The sequence below is a fragment of the Pristis pectinata genome, chromosome 7 (assembly GCF_009764475.1).
Source record: "Pristis pectinata isolate sPriPec2 chromosome 7, sPriPec2.1.pri, whole genome shotgun sequence".
In the NCBI taxonomy this organism is placed as follows: Eukaryota; Metazoa; Chordata; class Chondrichthyes; order Rhinopristiformes; family Pristidae; genus Pristis; species Pristis pectinata.
In genome coordinates, this window is record NC_067411.1 from 98,878,119 (window position 1) to 98,898,502 (window position 20,384).

Consider the following 20,384-nt stretch of genomic DNA (forward strand, 5'->3'; position numbering starts at 1 on the left):
TAATAGCTTTCCCATCACCGACGTCAGACTAATAGGTCTGTAATTCCCTTCATGCTGCCTCCCACCTTTCTTATACAGCGGAACTACACTTGCGACCCTCCAGTCCTCTGGAACCATGCCGGAATCTATCGATTCCTGGAAAATTATCACCAATGCCTCCACCATCTCTAAAGCCACCTCTTTCAGAACCCGGGGATGCACCTCATCCGGTCTGGGAGACTTATCAGTCTTTAGTCCATTTAGCTTTCCTAGCACCTTCTTTCTAGTAATCTTAACTGAACTCAGTTTCATTCCTTGAGACCCCTGACTATCCAGTATATTGCTGATGTCCTCCACAGTGAAGACCGATGCAAAATAGTCATTTAGTTCCTCTGCCATCTTTTTATCATCCATTATAATCTCTCCCGCGCCGTTATCAATTGGTCCTATATCAACCAGTGTCTCTTTTTCACTCCTTATATTTAAAAAAACTCTTAGTATCCTTTCTAAGGTTATCTGCCAACTTCCTTTCATAATTCATCTTTTCTTTCTTAATGACCTTCTTAGTTTCTTTCTGCAGGTTTTTAAAAAGTTTCCCAGTCTTCTGTTTTCCCACTAATTTTTGCTTCCTTGTATGCCTTCCCTTTTGCTTTTATTTCAGCTTTCACCTCTCTCATTATCCACATTTGTGCCTTTTTTCCATTCAAAACCTTTTTTCTTGGAATATATCTATCCTGCATTTTCCTTATTTCTCGTAGAAATTCCTTCCATTTCTGGTCCGCCGTCCCTCCAGCTAGCCTACTCTTCCAATCAATTTGGGCCAGCTCCCCTCTCATGCCACTGTAATTTCCTTTGTTCCACTGAAAAATTGATACACCAGTTATCTGCTTCTCCTTCTCAAATTTGAAACTGAACTCAATCATATTGTGATCACTAGTTCCCAATGGTTCCTTTGCCTTTAGTCCCCTAATCACCTCTGGTTCATTACACAGCACCCAATCCAAAACAGCAGATCCCCTGGTGGGCTCATCAACAAGTTGCTCCAAAAAGCAGTCCCACAGACATTCCACAAACTCACTCTCCTGAGATCTACTGCCTTGCTGGATTTCCCGGTCCACCTTCCTGTTAAGATCCCCCATAATTATCTTCACGTTGTCATTCTGACACGCTTTTTCTATTTCTAACTGCAACTTATAGTCCACTTCCTGACTGCTATTAGGGGGCCTATATATAACTGCTACTATTGTCCTTTTACCCTTGCTATTTCTTAGCTCCACCCATAAGGATTCCACTTTTCCTGACCCAATGTCCTTCCTTTCTATTGATTTTATATCATTACTAACCATCATGGCCACACCACCCCCTCTGCCTACCCGCCTATCCTTCCTATACACTGTATACCCCTGGACAGTTAGTTCCCAATCATATCAGTCATAAAGCCATGACTTGGTGATTGCCACAATGTTGTATTTATTAATCTGTCGTTGTGCCACTAGGTCATCTACTCTATTCCTAATGCTACGTGCATTTAAATATAGTACATTTAGTCCAGTATCTGCTATTGATTTTGTTGTACTTCTATTGTTCAGCAAATTATCCTGACTTTTCACCTGCTTGACCTTCTTACCATCCTCACTACACACTATCATGGACTTGTTTCTATATACAGGAAGTCCCTGACTTACGAACGCCCGTACTTACAAACCGACCTTTGTGGTCAGTTCGTAAGCAGGCCCAGCCCCCGATCCTACCACAGCGGCGGTACACCTTCTTTGGCCCAACCCCAGGCCAAGTGCGTATGTGCGGCTGGGGCAATGTGCAGCCGCGATCCCCGGCCCAAGTGCGCATGAGTGGACACTGTTCTGAATTACATACAAAAAAAAACTGGTTACGAACAGTCTCAAAAACGGAACTAGTTCGTAACCCGGGGACTTCCTGTACCTCATCCTCTATCCTAACATCCTGGTTTGTGGTACTTCTATTGTTCTGCAAATTATCCTGACTTTTCACCTGCCTGTCCTTCTTGCCATCCTCACTGCACACTGTCTTGGACTTGTTTCTATAAACCTCCTCCCTTACCCTAACATCTTGTATCCTAACATCCTGGTTTCCAACCCCCTGCCAGATTAGTTTAAACCCTCCCCAACAGCTAAATTAAACATTCCCACCAGGATATTGGACCCTTTGGAGTTTAAGTGTAACCCATCCTTAGTGAATAGGTCATGCCTCCCCCAAAAAAAGGTCAGAAATCTGAAGCCCTGCCCCCTGCACCAGTCACTCAGCCATGCATTCATCTGCCAGATCTTTCTATTCTTACTACCATTAGCACATGGCACAGGTAGTAATCCTGAAATTACCACCCTACAGGTCCTACTTCTCAACTTTCTTCCTAACCCCTTGTATTCCTCCTTCAGGACCTCTTCTCTTTTTCTACCTACGTCATTGGTACCTACATGTACCAAGACTTCTGGCTGATCATCCTCTGCCCTCAGAATATTCTGGACCCGGTCTGTGACATCCCGTACCCTGGAACCAGGGAGGCAACACACCATCCGAGATTCATTGTTGGTTTCGCAGAATCTGTTATCCGTTCCCCTCACTAGAGAATCCCCAATAACCACTGCATTACTCTTTCCATGCTGGACCACAGTACCAGGCACGGTGCCAAGGTCCCAGTTGCCATGGTCCTCCTCTGTCAGGTCATCCTCTCCAACGGAATCTAAAATGAGATACCGATTTGAGGTACCCTCTACAAACTCTTTACAACTCCTGTCTATTTCCTACTCACTCTCCCTTAATCAGCTGAAGGTCATCGAACTGCTGCTCCAAACTCTCAACATGTTCCTTGAGGAGCCGCATCTCGGTGCACTTTGTGCAGGTGTAGTTATCGGGGAGGCTGGTAGTCTCCCAGGGTCCCCACATCTGGCACTCCAAACACAAGGCCAACCCCAGATGCATACTGTTATAGCACTGTCCAATACTATACTACTGAGATAAATAAACTAATAACTTACCCCCTCTCTATAAATCTCACCTCTTACCCGGTCTCGCCGAAGCCCGTTGAGCCAAAGCCCAAACCACTCTGCTCCCTCTCAGTCAGCTGCCCACTCCAACACTGCCCGCTGGATATGCTATAATATTATTGCACCTGACTCAACCACTTCCTCTGGCAGCTTATTCCATATACTCACCACCCTCTGCGTGAAAAAGTTGCTCCTCAGGTCCCTTTTAAATCTTTCCCCTCTCATCCTAAACCTATGCCCCCTAGTTTTGGGCTCCCCTACCCAGGGGAAAAGACTTACTATCCACCTTATCTATGCCTCTCAATCTTAAACACTTCTAAGGTCACCCCTCATTCTCCGACATTCCAAAGGATAAAGACCTAGCCTGGCCAACCTCTGCCTATAACTCTGGCCCTCTAGTTCTGGCAACATCCTCGTAAATCTTTTCTGCACTCTTTCCAGTTTAACATCTTTCCTATAACAGGGTGACAAAACTGTACACAATACTTCAAGTGTGGCCTCATTAATGACTTATACAACTACAACAGGCTAAATGAATGGCCAGCAATCACGCAGTTGAAAAATATCAGCTTATCCAGTGGTAGAAAGAAAAGGAAGTGGAGCGTTTTAAATGTTGTCTACTGAAAGAGGATTTGGATACAAGAGTAGAGATGTCTTTTTCCAATTATAGAGGTCAATGATTAGACCAATTTAGAATACTGCACAGGTCACAGGGCTGATCTTCCAATGAAGGGAGCAAATACTTGGGAATGCAGTGAAAGACCACATCTGCTTCTTCTAATTGGAAGGATGAAAGACTGGGGGTGTTAAACGAGGAGAGAGATTAAGGAGTCGGGGCCTACACTCTTTTTGGCAAGAAATATGCTTTAAGTGTTGAAAAATAATAAACATTTTTACAGAGGAAATCTGTAGGTACTGGTTTGACAAATTTATTAGAAATTTTTGAAAATGTACTAAGTCACAAGAATTTCTGAAAGGCATTCAGTGAGGTGCAAGATATATAATGATTACTGTGCAGGGTAAGAAGCTCATGGTATTGGAAGCAATATTTGAGCATGGATAGAGGACTAGTAAACTAACAGAAAACAAATCAGGAGGAATGGGTCATTTTCAGGTTGGCACACTAAGTGGCAGGCCACTGGGATCAATGCTGAGACTGCAACTGTTCACAACCTACATTAATAACAGATTTCAATGTATCATAGACAAATGTGCTGATGACACACAGATTGATAGGAAAGCAAGTTGTAAGAATGACAAAAAGTCTGCAAAGAGATATAGACAGGTCGAGTGAGTGCACATGAAGCTAGCAGCTAGAGTATAAATGTAGGGAAATATGAGGCTATCCACTTTAGTAGGAAGAAAAGAAAGAATATTGTTTGCATGGAAAAAGACTACAGAATGCTGCTTCACAGAGGGATATGGGCATTACAGGCACATGACACAACATCAGCATGCAAGTACAGAGAGTAGTCAAATGAGATATTGGCCTTTATTACAGTATACAAGTAGGCACATCTTGCTACAACTGTAAAAGACACCTGTGAGACCATACCTGAAGTACTGTGTACATTGTTTTCTCCATACTTTAGGAGAGGTGTACCTACGTTGAAGGCAGTTGAGAGGGCTCACTGCTTGTTTAGTGGGATGTAGGAATTGTCTTATGAGGAAATGTTGAGCAGGCTGCACTTGTACATTAGAATTTAGAAGAAAGGTGATCTTACTGAAACACTGAGACAGAGCTTGGGAAGCGGTTTCTCCTTGTAGAGGAATCTAGAATGAGGGGCATAGTTTTCACAACACCACATCTTCCATTTAATGAGAGGAGATGAAGAATTTCTCCTTTCAGTGGATCATGAATGTTTGGAAGTTTCTACCTCAGAGCCATGGAAGGCAAGTCACTGAATACACACAAGGGCAATATGGATTTTTCCATCTATAGGAGCCTCGAGGGTAACTGGGAACAAACTGTAAAATGGAATGGAATCCAAAGTTGGCTGTACTCTTACTGAAAAGCAGAGCAGGCTTGAGGGACCCAATGGTCTTCTCCTGCTCATCTTTGTTATGCTGTTTTATTCAAGGAATACAGAAATAAACAGGCAGATAAGCAAACAGGACGACAAATTATATAATGGCATTTACTGCAAGCAGATTGAAACGCAAGGAAGCCTTGTACACTGCTTTGGTAAGAATATTGTCTGCAGTTTTGTTCCCTGTACCCGAGGATATACATACACATTGACTTTGGAGTAAATGTAGCATAGATTCAATGAATTGATTTCTGTAATTGCCTAATGAAGTATGATTGAGGAAGTTTGGGCTATACCCACTGGAGTTCAGAAGAATGAAATGGGATTTCATTGAGACAAAAGATTCTAAGGAGGATTGCAAGAGTAGATCCTGAGAGTATTTCCTCTTGATGAAGAATCCAGAACTAAGAAGCACAGCCTCAGGGCAAGGAGTCAGCTTTTCGCAACTGAAAGATTTCCTTATGTAGTGCAGAGAATCATGAATCTTTGGAATTCCCCATCAGAGGGCCACAAAGATACTCAGTGACTGAGTAGTCAAGACCGAGATGCACAGATGCCTTTAAATAAAAAAAGGGGGAAAAAAAAAAATCACAAAATATGACAAAAAGCATACTTGAGGAATGCAATCGTTCACAATGTCAAATGATGGTGCAGGCTCAGAGTTAAATGGCCTACTCCTGCTTCTAATTGTTATGCTCTTGCAAATGTTATGGTCCTACTCAATACTCACTGTCTGCCCACCCCTAGCTTGATGTTATCTGCAAAATTAGAAACTGTATGTTTGGTTTCAAAATCTAATTTGTTAATAGAAATCGTGCTCCCAGCATTAACTCTCGAGAAAGCTACTTTCTGCCTGTCCGAACAGCGGCTTTTTTACCCCCTACTCCCTGCTTTGTCTTTCAGCCAGCTAGCTACCCCTTCAGCCACATCCTTCGAATCTGTATGGCCTACTAATCCATTACAACACACCACATCAAATACCTTTGAATCAAATTTGGACAATTTACAATGGGGAACAACATTAAAATCTATTTGCAAAAATTCTGAATGATTGCAAAAGGAAACATAAATGATATGCAAATTACATGGAGGGGCAGACAGGGTAACAAAATTGTGCAAGTTACACACATTTAAATTTATTTAGATATAACTTATTAAATAAATCATAGATTTCAGTATAAAAAAAATCTTGATTCACATGTGTCGGTGAAGTAAGGTTGAAGAAATAAAACAAAATTTCAAATACTGAAGTTTTAATAAACAGAAACAGGAATGTTGATGTGCAGGCAGATGGGTCATTAAAGAAGGTACATTCACAATGCAGGTAAAGCCATAAAAGTTAACTAAACCTGCAAGCTCTTAAAATTTAGAAGTGGACAATACAAATGGAAGGAGGAAACATGAAAGCTATATAACATCTCGAGCTGTAGACAAAGGTGGGCTGTCATTGACCTGAAACACCGTAGCGTAGCAGTTAGCGCAACGCTATTACAGTGCCAGCAATCGGGGTTCAATTCCCGTCGCCGTCTGTAGGGAGCTTGTACGTTCTCCCGTGTCTGCGTGGGTTTCCTCCGGGTGCTCCGGTTTCCTCCCACATTGCAAAGACGTACGGGTAGGTTAATTTGGGTTTAAAATGGGCGGCGCGGACTAGTTGGGCTGGAAGGGCCTGTTACCACGCTGTAAATAAAAATTAAAAAAAGAAACAGGTCAATATGATATGATGGGATCTTGATCTCACAATCTACCTTATGGCCTTGCACCTTATTGTCTACTGCACTGCACTCTCTGTAACTGTAACACTTTATTCTACACTCTTACTATTTTACTTTGTACTACCTCAATGCACTGTTGTAATGAATTGATCTGTATGGACAGTATGCAAGAAGTTTTTCACTGTACCTCAGTACATGTGACAATAATAAACTAATTTACTTCTCCACAGAAGTTGCCCAATTTTGAGCATTTCTAGTATTTTCTGTTGTTTCAGATTTCCACAATCTGCAGGTTTTTATTTTGCTTTTTGATGAAGTAATATATAGTTTTGGGAGGAACATTAAAAACAACAGTAAAGCAAGTATATATTCATTAGGAGGACATCATTGATAAAGGATTTGACTTGTTTTGTTAATCACAAAGAGATGCAAGAAATTAGGTTACTTACTCATTTCCAACCCCACCCCCACATTGGAGGAATGGCTAAAAGAGACCTTAACACATTAAATATTAACAGATTTATAGAATGGCTCAGATTCTAACAAGGCAGCACAAATCTTGGACTAAAAGTTTTTTCACAAATACTGAAAGAGTTGTCAGAAAACATTCTAAGAATTGGAACCACTTCCTTAGATGATAAATTGAGTCAATCCATCAGATAAAAACAGAAAATGTTGGAAGTACACACTATGTCAGGCAGAATTGGTGGAGAGAAAAACGTACTTAATGTTTCAGGTCGATGATTTATCATCATTCTGATGCCCTGAGAAATTAAGTCGATTTGTCTCTCTACTGATGCTGCGTGACTTGCTCTGTTTTTTTTCTAGCATTTTTTGTTTTTAAGATTTCCTGCATCTGCAATATTTTGCTTTTGCATTCTGGCGATTTGGATTAAAAATGTGATCAAAAGGGAGAAATGAGAGATCAGTATTTATTTTTGATTTTCTTTTTAAAAAAGGGTCAATTTCCTCAAACCAATTATTAAAGCACATGTTAAACAGATTCTTTTTAAAGGAAGCTGGACAAATTTGAGACAGAAGAATATTGCTGTCATAGGATGCTTACGACAGGTTACTGGAAATTATGAAAATTTATGGGTTACTACGTTTTCTGAAGGCTGTGCTAGATTATTTTGGGGAGTCAAAACAAAATTGCCATTGTACCCCCGAGAAACACCTTTTCCTATTCCAACTTTAAGGAGCATCATGGAATCAGAGTGATACAGCACAGAAACTGGCCCTCCGTCCTGAGTCTGCACTGACCATCACGCATTTACACTAATCCCAAATTACTTCCATTCCCATGAACTCCCAAGATTCTCCCATTCACCTCTGTAGTAGGGGCACTTTACAGTGGCCAGTTAACCTACTAACCGACATATCTTTGGGATAAGGGAAGAAATCAGAGCACCCAGAGCAAACTCAGGCGGTCACAGGGAGACAAGCTTAACAGTGTCTAGATTGAAGAATGCACTTCTCCTATCAGTTTTATCCTTTTCGTGTGTGTTCAGTATAAATTTCAAGTTAAGTTTTCTTTAAAGTAAAATAAGGGGCTAAAATCACAAAATAAGGGGCTAAAATCACCAAACAATGGCTCCAGTTTAGTATTTATGAATTCAATGACAACAAAAACTATTTCTTTCAGCACTAGCTGGTCAAAGGACTTCTGTAGCAGAATGCATAAAGCCAAATTAAGTTAATGTTGACAAACTCTTGAAATTGTTTCCTTACTCTTTTTCCAGAGGTAGCCATCCTTCACTATATTCTTATAAAGTGCATCCTTTGGCTTGCGCCGGATTGTATTGTATATTTCTCTACCATCAACAGAATCATCGAGAACTTGCTCTTGATTCTAAAATAAATTAAAACCTTTCATTAGCTGTATCATTCCATTTCCATTTTTTTCAGTTTAAAATACGGGAACAACAAAAGATGAAAACAAAATTATGAAATACCAGACTGAACATCTGAATATTCAATACACAGGTCTATGTAACAGTTATTATAGGACCTCAAATTCAATGTTATCTATTCCAAAGATACTATTAACATTAGATCACAATTATATATACACAATCAATATATTCACCAAACAGTTCTTGCATTTAACAGTAAAGGTAGCTTGAATTCAAATTCTGTCAACTCTGCTTTACTCCTCAATATAAAAACTGAATCAGGACACCTCCAATTTCTCTTCTCAATTTAATTTTGATTGAAATTAAGCTGGCAAACTCAAAATGTATAGTTCAGAACTTACAACTACTAAAGAGGAGAATAATTGTTTTTGTTTAATTATTATTAATAAAAATTGGGTTTGCTGTTTTATTTGGCATGAGTATCATCTGAAATGTTATTTTCTCCCCCAAAACAAAATTTCAGAGATCATGCATTGGAGGTAATATATTTTTCCAGTGTACAAATGGTTAAGAGTGGTTTATTGTTTGCTTTAGTTCACTTCATGCTTAACTGGGAGCACAGGAATCTAAATTTGGAAGAGAGTACATTGATAGTATTCTAACAGTCTAAAATTGGAGATTTTATATTAGAGAACAAAGGAATGGCTGGGCAATTATATACATACATTGGTTCTGTCTTCACAGATGTAGGTACAGATAACATTCTAGAAATGCTAAATCTAATGAAAAAGAGAAATTAAAGGAAATCTGTATTAGTTAAAAAAAATGCTGCAGAAATTACTGGAACTGAAAGCTGATAATCTAAATCCCAGAGTACTAAAAGAGCTAGTATAGAAATAGTAGATGCATTGGATGTCACGTTCCAAAATTCTATTGATTATGGAACAGTTTGTGCAGATTTGAGGGTACAACCCACTGTTTAAAAGAGGAAGGAGAAAGAAAATGGACCAGTTAGTCTAATATCAGTAGGAGGGAAAATGCTAGAGTATTATAAAGGATATGATAACTTGGCATTTAGAATTTATCAATAGGATTAAACAAAGTCAACATGGATTTAGCCGTACAGCATGGAAACAGGCCCTTTGGTTCCCTAATTCCAGTCTGACCATCAGGAACCAAATTACACTAACCCCATTTTTAATCCAACCCTTTCCCACCAATTCTCCCCAGATTTTACCACTCACCTACACGAGGGGCAATTTATACAGTCTAAGTAACCTACCAATCCACACATCTTTGGGATGTGCGAGGAAAATGGAGCCCCTGGAGGAAATCCATGAGGTCACAGGAATAATGTGCAAACTTCCCACGCACAGCATCAGAGGGCAGGATTGAATCTTGGAAATCGCTACAGCAGCAGCTCTATTAGTTGCCCCCACAGTGCCACCTACAATAAAAGTAGTTGACAAATCTAAATGGGATTTTTTTTTTGAGAATGTAACTGGCAACGTAGAAAAAGAAATAGTGGACGTGGTGTTTTGGGATTTTCAGACAGCCTTTGACAATGTGAAAATTAAAGTACATGGGATTGGATATAATATCCTGGCGTGGATGAAAATTAATTGACAGACAAGAAATACAATAAGAATAAATAGGTCTTTGTCAGAGTGGCAGATGGCGACTAGTGGAGTGGACAGTGATCAGTGCTTGGGTTCTAGCAATTCAAAATATACCTAAACAATTTAGATGAGGGGACCATATAGTAATAATACCCTACTGGGCCAGATCAAGAGTAGTAAGAAGGGTATAAAGAAGCTTCAAGATGATTTAGGCAAGTTGAGTGAGTAGACAAATACATGGCAAATGCAGTATACAATGGATAAATGTAGTTATTTACCTCACATGGAAGAACAGAAAGCAGAGTATTATTTAAATGGAGATAGATTAGGGAATGTTGATATACAAAAAGACTTGGGTGTCCTTGTACATCAATCACCGAGAGCAAACATGCTGTTGCAGCAAGTAGTTACGGCAAAAGATATACTGCAAGCAGTTTTGGGTACAGGAGCAAGGACGTCTTGCTACAATTACAGAGCCATGGTGAGATCATAACAGGAGATCACAACAGTGTGCACAGTTTTAGTCTCCTTACGTAACAGATGATATATCTGGCATAGCAGGTGTGAAGCAAAGGTTCACCAGACTGATTTCTGGGATAGTTGGATTGTCATACGAGAAGGGATAATGTTGAGTGGATTTGTATTCAAAAGGGTTTAGAAGAATGAGTGAGGATGTCACCAAACATACATAATTCTGACGGGGCTAAACAGACTGGATGGAGGATGAATGTTTCCACTGGCTGGTAATCTAGAACCAGGGATAAGTTATAGAGGATGGAGATGAACAGTAATTTCTTCATTTGGGAGGGTGATGAACCTATGGAAGTCTCAATCAGAAAAGGCAGTCGAAGCCAAGGTACTGAACATATTTAAGCACGAGGGAGAGAGAGACTTCTAAATACAAAATAGATTAAAGTGTATGGGAAGAGAGCAGGAACTTGATACTGAGATAGGGATCAGGCATGATTGTGGTGAATGGCAGAGGAGGTTCAAAAGTCCAAATGGCCTACTCATGCTCCTATTTGCTATCTTTCTATTATGAATGCATGAATTGTAACAAACAAGTTTTTCTTCCAAGCTGTTACAAACAAACTATTTTATCTTTAAGAGTGCCCATCACATCAACATTAAGCTATTCCACTAGATAAATAAGGTCCGAAATAAACAAAAGATAAGATAAATAAGACTAAAAAGTACTATTAAAATCACATAGCTTATTTCAAGAATATTTGCTGACTTTGTACAAATTTTAACTCACCAGCAGGGGGACAGGATCTTCAAGATAATAACCTTCAACAATCTGTTCCTTCCTATAGTGCTCAATGATCTCCTCTATGCTAGAATAAAGCAATCACATTTTTAAATTAATATTCAAAATTATTTGACAATACTAATAGTACTTTTGGTTACAATTGTCACCTTGCCAATAAATTGAACATAAACATTTTCAAATTCCCGGTCGCATGTCAAAAATTCACAAATAACACCTCAAAGAAATGAATTTCAATCCATATAATTTCTCTTTAGAAAGGTACTTGAACCAATAAACACAGAAAACACTGCAACTAGAGGACCTTTGGCTTGGTAGTACCAGTTCAATAACAACACAGAAAAATGCAGAGTTTAATAGCTAAGTGATAGTAATACAAGGCAATGGATAGGTCAGGAAACAGAACAGGAATATAATGATAATATTCAGGTTCTCACTCATGGGGTGCTGGGCCTCAGTAAGAGGCTGAGGCAGCTCAGCCGCTAAACATATGCAAGAAAGATTTTTGGATTTTTAAGGGAATCTAGGGTTAAGGGATAATTGGATAACTAATAACATATTAACACAATAATAAATACTAAATAATAATGCAACCACTTGACAAATTGTTGATGCAATATACCGTACATATTGGATTTTGCCATCTCAGACTGTGCGATCAGAAATACAGATTTCACAATTTTCATTTTTGAATGAAAGCATTTTCTCCATCACCGAACTGCCCAGGTTACCAAAGGAACAATAAAAGCATAATTTATTCACAATTTTTTTTTTAAAATATCTGTCATTATTTGCATAGAATTCTAAGATACAGGACAATTAAACTATTTCAGTAATAATTTTGACCTGGGAGACAATAGATGTGGAAGGCTAGGAATTCTTTTAATATATTTCAGTGAGCCTAATGCTAGGTTTTGTACTCATGGTCTAGTACAATTAGCCAAACCAACAGAAACTATCAGGATATTTTCAATGTAGATTACATCCATAATGAAGGAAAGGGTTTCCCTGCAATCCTTTATGCTAATTTGATGTTCAATACCTCAAGCCAAGACTGCTAAAAAAAAATGCTCTAGACAATTTTAAGGGAAACCTTTTCAAATTGCCTTTAGTTCCTCTGGTGTGCAGGTACTTGTTTTAATGCTTTTAACTTTGTTCTTTCACCGTATTAGTCCACATTAAACTATCTACTTGCCAATTAAGTTAATCAGGTGATCAGCTAGAAAAGGTAATCTGAACAGGTGGCAAATATTGTCAGCAAAAGTTAAGATAAAATATCTTTTAGTCACATGTATATCGAAACACACAGCAAAATACATCTTTTGGATAGCGTGTTCTGGGAGCAGCCCGCAAGTGTTGCCACGCTTCCAGCGCCAACATAGCATGCCCACAACTACCTAACCCGTATGTCTTTGGAACATGGGAGGAAACCAGAGCACCCGGAGGAAACCCACACAGACACAGGGAGAACATACAGACTCCTTACAGACAGTGGCCGGCATTGAACCTGGGTCGCTGGCACTCTAATAGTGTTACGACTGTACTTGGGGGGGATTTCAAGTTGTTTATAACCAAAGAGCTTTTGAAGATTTACAAAGTGTAGCTTGAACAAAGTATAGAAATCAGTATCTTGGTGAGCGCCTATTTAAAAAAAAAATGGCTGGGCAGGTGATGTATTTTAGCTGCGACGTGTGAGAGTATTTGGAAATCAGCAAGACTCTCAGTAATCACATCTGTCTTAAGAGCAAATTGCAATATGATAGTGAGCTGAAGAACATTGGCATTTGCAGCTAACTTTGAAAACAGATGGCTCTCATACGAGCTATAATTTTCAGTTCTATCTGAACCTAATTTGTAAAATAAAACACAAATTGGTTACCTGTTGTAATACCGGCCACCCATCATAAACTGATTGTTTGATGTTGGAGATATTTTAAATCGCTGAATGTTTTCATTTGTCCGAAAATAAAGAGAGTAATCGCCCGGCGTATTATCTGATGGTCTTACAAGAAAGCTACATATTTGACCCACTAAAACAAAACAAAAATCAAAATTAATTATGCTATTACACTTTTAAAGCAAAATGACAATTAAATTCTGAATGGGACTTTTGGTAAGAAAAACAAATTTACATTTAAAGGTATACAATATGTAGCAGGCACCCTTTTTGCCCTTTTGCATTCACAGACTTCAATTAAGTTATCGCCTTGCTTTCCATACATCACATTCCATTGCCATCACCCATCATTTGTTTCATTTATCTTCCAGAGATGTGTGATCACCCTTTATATCATTCACTCTACCTTACATGAACACACAAGAGTAGGAGTAGAACTGGATACTCTAACCTGCCCAACCACAGCTAATCTACCTGTGCCAGATCCCCTTAGCACTCAATCCCCCAATTTTTCAAAAAATGTATCCACCTCCACTTTAAATATTTCTAATGAGCTAGCATCTCCAGGGTAAAGAATTCCGGAGATTCACTACCCTCTGAGCAAGAAGAAATTTCTACACACCTTGGTTTTAAATGACCAGCCCCTTACCTTACAATTATCTCCTCTTTTCCAAATTTATTTCCAAGATAATTTTGTCCGGTTTATCCAAGGGGACCAAAACCATGCACAGTATTCCAGGTGTGGCCTCAATTGTAACAAAAAACTTCCCCTTTTCTAACTTCAGCCCCCTTGTAATAATGGCCAAAGTGCTATTTTCCTTCTTAATTGCTTAAATGCCTGCTAATTTTTTGATTCATGCACAATACCACCTAGATCCCTTTGTATTTCATTCATGAGCAGTTTTCCCCATTTGGATATCCCTTTTCCATCCCTCACTCTCAACTCAATTTTAATCTTCTATCTAGCACTCTCTCCCCCCCACACCTATTTAGTCTTCCCATGAATGTCAAGTGAGGAGGGACTAGCTTAGCCAGTTTCCTTCAGCCATGTTTTCTTCATTTCTGTCAAAGAAAATTTGGTTGCTTTCAAAGGGCAACTAGTTTAATATTTTAGAAAGAAGATCAATTTTGAATGAGGAAAAATAGTTACAATATTAGGAGTCTCATCTCAGAATTATCACATATTCTCTCTCATGAAGCTTGCTTCAAAATTCAATTGGTTTTGAAAATTACTCTCAATTTAATAAGGTTTATAGAATCCCTAACAGAGTACAAGTAAAATAATAGCCACAATACCACCACCTGGATAACAATTTTAAAATATATCCTTTAGCTTTTCTTTGCTGAGATTGGATCTTGCTAAAAACCGAAAGATTCAGCAAATTTACCCAGATGACTAACAATTCTTAAAACATAGGAACTTGATTGCAGTTTGGATGCAATAGAATTAACAAATTGAGTTGTGTACAAAAAGAAAAGCAAGTCTAAGCTGAGATTTTGTTTTTGAGAGAAATTGAAAACTCAATTTTAAAAAAATACCGTCATGAATGAACTGTGTTAACTTTAATAAAATTGAAATTTTAATCATGGTATATACTAATTTTTTTGCTTAAAAATGATGCAAGTCACAAGAAATTACAGTTACAGAAATTAGTTCTTTGTAAAATAAATAATGCAGCACTTGGTGACATTACAAGAGAATATTAGGAATTTCTGTCAAAAGCCAAGTGCAGATCTTTTGCACAATAGTTTTTAATTGGAATATACATGTACACAAGAAAATTTACATTAAGCAAAATAAAGATGAATGTATTAAAGCATTAATTTTTTTTTACAAATTACAGTATTGCCCATAAAATGCAAATTACTCTTCAAGCAAAACCAGTCTCAGTCAGTTGTAAAGATAAATGAAGCATTTTGATAGAGCAAAGGAAACAAATGACCAAAATGCTTCAGAAACCAAATGTCATTTCTATATAGTTAAGTTATATTATCTGTAATAGATCAGTACCTGTCATTAGTAGATGATATGCCTCTTGCTTTGATATCTTCCCACGAAACCAACTGGAAAGCAATTACAACATTTAAAAATCGTTTATTTTAATAGAATTGCCTACACAAGTAGCATTCCAAAGAGTTATCTTGCAGAGTTAACGTCTCTAAAATGTGGAAGAATTTGTTGCAAAACAAATGACTTCTGTGTGATATTCACCTCACATACTTTCCCCCCCAAGTATGTTGGAAAGATGAAGATATAGCAGTACACACAAAGTGCTGAAGGAACTCAGCAGGTCAGGCAACATCTATGGAGGGAAATAAATAATCGACTGAGTTCCTTCAGCACTGTGTGTTGCTCCAGATTCCAGCATCTGCAGAATCTCTCGTCTCAGGTTCAGCATTACATTGCTCAGAGATACAGATGAGAAGTGTTTAGGACATCACCCACATCCCTCAACAAGACATGGGTTACTCCAGCCCAAAACAGGAGCAGGAGTAAGCCAATTAGTTCCAAGCCTGCTCTGCCATTCAATAAGATAATGGCTGATCCAATCTTAGCCTCACTACTTTCTTGCTCTATTCTTGTACTCCTCAATTCTCCACCCCAACACCACACCCCCCCCACCCCCCAACACACACACACACACACCCCTGCCTCAGCAGCCCTGTGTTGAACAATTCCAAAGACTTGCACCCCTCAGAAGAAATTCCTGATCTGTCTTAGATGGGTGACCCTTTATTCTGAAACTATGGCCCCTAATTCTAGTTACACCCCCAAACCCACAAAGCCAATGTACTCTCAGCATTCACTGAGAATCTTCTTAATCAGTTGTTTCCATAAAATCACCTCTCATTCTTCTATACTCCAATGAGTACAGGTACAACCTGCTCAATCTCTCCTCATATCTAATGAGCCTTCTCTTTTTTGCCTCCACTCTTATCTTAAATATGAAAAGCAAAATGATGCAGTACTGTAGGTGCTATTGCACTTGTGCCTTGTAAAGCTGCATCAAAACTTCCCTACTTTTACACTCCATATCCCTTGCAATAAAAGGCCATCATTCTATTAGCATTCCTAATTACTTGCTGTACCTGCAAGCCAAACAGTTTTGTTTCATAAACCGAGACCACCAGACTCCTTTGTACAACATTTTGTAGTCTCACTCCCAATAGGCTTCAAATAGAGTACCTATTCAAAGTACAAGATTCCTTTCTTCTCATAGGAAGAGATGTTTCTACTTTGTTTTATTCAAATCTCATGTTTAATCCCAATAAAAAAGGATTCAGCTACAAAGACTGAATTGTAACCTTTATTACTTTAAGACCGCAGCAACTACAATACTTGCTTATAATTTAGATTTGCAAGTATAATTACATGATAAATATCTAATTTTGAATCTACTAGTCTTTGCTCATATATACATGCCATACCAATGTGAATGTTGAACGCAGAGCAAAAATGCTATTGCTCCAGTGCTTCAAATTGCATTTCAAATTTATAAATTTTATGAAATCATTACTCTAAAGAGAATTCTTTGGCAATTCTCAATGTAGAAAATTTCATGTTACAACTATAAAAGTTTGAAATAGTACTTTTCATAGTACAGCAAAAAGATCTAATATTAGATTTACTGGAAATAACTAATTTTGGTCAAATAAAGGAATGTATCTCAGCAAGATATGAACACTGGAACCCAGAACTTAAAGTGTAATGTGTAAACCCAAAGATTCTTTATCACTGATAATGGGATTTCAAACTTTTGTTGTATTCGTTGCTGTACCCATGAATAGTAACTTTCCCCACTGATGTTTTCAATCCAGGCATGACTTATTTTATAAGTAATACAACTAAATTAATGAAAAAAAATTAAAATATCTTACATTTTTCCTTCGTGCGGATCTTCTTCACGGTCCTACAAATCAAACCAGATTAGAGGCTCAGTTACTTGGCATTTTCAAGACAGTTTTAGATATTTAGGGCATCAAGGGATATAGAGTTAGTGCAGGAAAATAGAACTGAGGTAAGAGATCAGCCAGAATCTTAATGAATGGCAGAGCAGGCTTGTGGACCCTAATGGCCAACCTCTGCTTCTATTTCTAATATTATATTCATTTAGACTTTGCCCAAAAATAATCTTGGGAGGTCAATCCTACATCATTGACTCACAATAGTACTTTTCATCAGTTATGCACCAGACTTTCCACATATAAGTTAGGCAATACAGGCATGCTAACGATGCTGCCATAGCAGCTCAAGCAACAGGAAGAAATGAATTGGAAAAGATACCATATTTGAACATGGATCTCATTACTGACCACTTCCACAAATGCTGCCTACGTTTGGGTATCAAAAAATCAATTTTGTCTCTCTCATACTAGTACAATTGTCAGGTCAAAAATATACTGAATATTCAAGTAGGGAAACACATCCCGTCATCAGCATTCTCCCACCAACCCCTGGGATGTTACACTAGATCTCTCTCGTTCTTTCACCCATATACATCCCATTCAGAATATCCACAGTAAAGTCTCTACAAGTATGGCTGGCATAATATGTCTAGCCAGCATAACATGAGATGTAGATTTCAAATTGCTCAAATTAACCACACTTGCAATGATACAAGCCCTAGCAGAATAGCATGTTCCTATCAGGTCCATATGTTATCAGACTAAAAATACCTTGATGCTGCACCTGCTTGGCACCAATATGCACAACATGCTGCACAGGTTACACACACTTGCTCATCTTGTATTCTCTGGCATCAAACCAAGCAACACAAGGCAAAAGACCTTTGAACTACTGCTGGCAACAGTACCAAGTGAAAAAAAGTCACACTTCATCAGTTGGTAACAGCCTGTTCAGGTCTTTTAAGAGATTAGAAGGTTGAAACTCAATTGTACCTGAAGTTCATAATCTGCAGGAAGAGACAGACGACAGAGATAATTTCTTGCACAGCAAGAGAGCGGGCCAAACAGAAAAGGCTCAGATGATTTTCTACAGCATTACATTATAACACTAGGCTTGTGAATACAACCTGACAGAGAAACATTGTTTTACTTGAACAGTTGAAGATCTGGTTATGGTCACTTCAAAGTCACACTATATAAAATGAACACCTCACAGTGCTGCCTGTCTAGATGCGATACCCATCAAACAGCTCAATATTTAACTGATAAAAGCTACAAGAGTTTGCAAGTGCCCAGACATGAAAGACGAATTTTGCACAATGACATGTAGCAAGTGATAGATCTAAATATTGACATCTCATGCCACAAAAAATGTTTCCTCAAAGAAATGGCACAAAGAGTCAGGTATTCTATTCAGTGAGCAGGCAACAATCACAACAGTTGCGATATGAGCTGGTTAGCAATTCACATTGTACAAGTTTTTAAGACAAAGACTATATATAAATACTAGATTTATAAACTCAGTGATAAAACTTTCTCTTGGACCACATTCTAAACTAGGGGCCTTCTTTTATTAAGTAGATGGAGCCCATATGATAAGGGTGCCCTATAATTCCATTTGGCCAAGAGTTCTAATTTATTACTTGATAGGCTTTCAAGTGGAATTAATCACAATACAAAACTGTTGTGATATCCAATCCAGATCAAGTCAGGCTAACAGCTTCCTTCCCCAAGGACATTTTATATGGCAACTCGACAATGCTGAAAGAAAATCAAAAACTGCAGATGCTGAAAAATCTGAACAAAAAACAAAATGCTGGAAACACTCAGCAGGGTCAGACAACATCTGAGGAGATATAGAGAGAGTTGATAATGAAAGATCAATGACTCTTCATCAAGTCCTTGGATGGCAGAAAGGGAAAAAGGTACGTGCAGATGTTGCACCTCCTGCAGTTGTATGGTAAGGTGCCGTGAAAACGTGACTGGGGTGCGGATGGAGATGAAACAGTGAACCATGGAATCAGTTAGTGAATTCTCTGTAGAATGCTGAGAGTGGAGAGGAAAGGGAAGTTTGGCTGTGACATGTTGAAAATGAACCTTTGAATGAGGCTAATGGGGTGGAAAATCAGGACAAGGAAAACATTATTTTCTGGGTGGGAGAAAAGGGAGTGAGGAGGAGGAGGAGGACTATCATTGTCACATGTACCGAGGTACAGTGAAAAACTTGTCTTGCATACCATCCACACATATCAATTCATTACAGTGCATTGAAGCAGTACAAGGTAAAACAATACAGAATACAAAAGAAAGTGTAACAGCAACAGAGAAAGTGCAGAGCAGGTAGACAATAAGGTGCAAGGACATAACGAGGTAGGCTGAGATCAAGAGTCCATCTTATCGTACTAGAGAACTGTTCAATAGTCTTATAACAGCAGGATAGAAGCTGTCCTTGAACCTGGTGGTACGTGCTTTCAGGCTTTTGTATCTTCTGCCCGACGGGAGGGGGAAGAAGAGAGAACGTCCGAGGTGGGTGGGGGGTCTTTGATTATGCTGGCTGCTACACTGAGGCAGCGAGAAGTATAGACAGAGCCCATGAAGGGGAGGCTGGTTTCTGTGACATGCTGAGCTGTGTCCAAAACTCTCTGCAGTTTCTTGCTGTTACAGGCAGAGCAGTTACCATACCAAGCCGTGATGCATCCAGATAGGATGCTTTCTATGGTGCATTGATAAAAATTGGTGAGTGTCAAAGGGGACATGCCAAATTTCTTTAGCCTCCTGAGGAAGTAGAGGTGCTGGTGAGCATTCTTGGCCATGGCCTCTACATGGTTAGACCAGGACAGGTTATTGGTGATGTTCACTCTTAGGAACTTGAAGCTCTCAACCCCAGCATTGTTGATGTAGACAGGAGCATGTGCACTACCCCCTTTCCTGAAGTCAATGACGAGCTCTTTTGTTTTGCTGACATTGAGGGAATGGTTGTTGTCATGACACCATGTTACCAAGCTCTCCATCTCCTTCCTGTACTCCAACTCATCGTTATTTGAGATATGGCCCACTACGGTGGTATCATCTGCAAACTTGTAGATGGAGTT

General features: G+C 38.8%; 1 protein-coding gene across 1 annotated transcript in view; it reads right to left on the reverse strand.

The window, feature by feature from the left end:
- The window catches only part of LOC127572538 (ras GTPase-activating protein 1-like), a 121,302-nt gene that overhangs the window by 49,441 nt on the left and 51,477 nt on the right, over nucleotides 1-20,384 (reverse strand). Inside the window, exons 7-11 of the mRNA XM_052019908.1 lie at nucleotides 17,266-17,297; nucleotides 15,398-15,450; nucleotides 13,369-13,519; nucleotides 11,478-11,556; nucleotides 8,476-8,596 (exon numbers count right to left, since the gene is read on the reverse strand). Coding sequence (XP_051875868.1) covers nucleotides 8,476-8,596; nucleotides 11,478-11,556; nucleotides 13,369-13,519; nucleotides 15,398-15,450; nucleotides 17,266-17,297 — 436 coding nt within the window. The remainder of the gene's footprint in view (nucleotides 1-8,475; nucleotides 8,597-11,477; nucleotides 11,557-13,368; nucleotides 13,520-15,397; nucleotides 15,451-17,265; nucleotides 17,298-20,384) is intronic.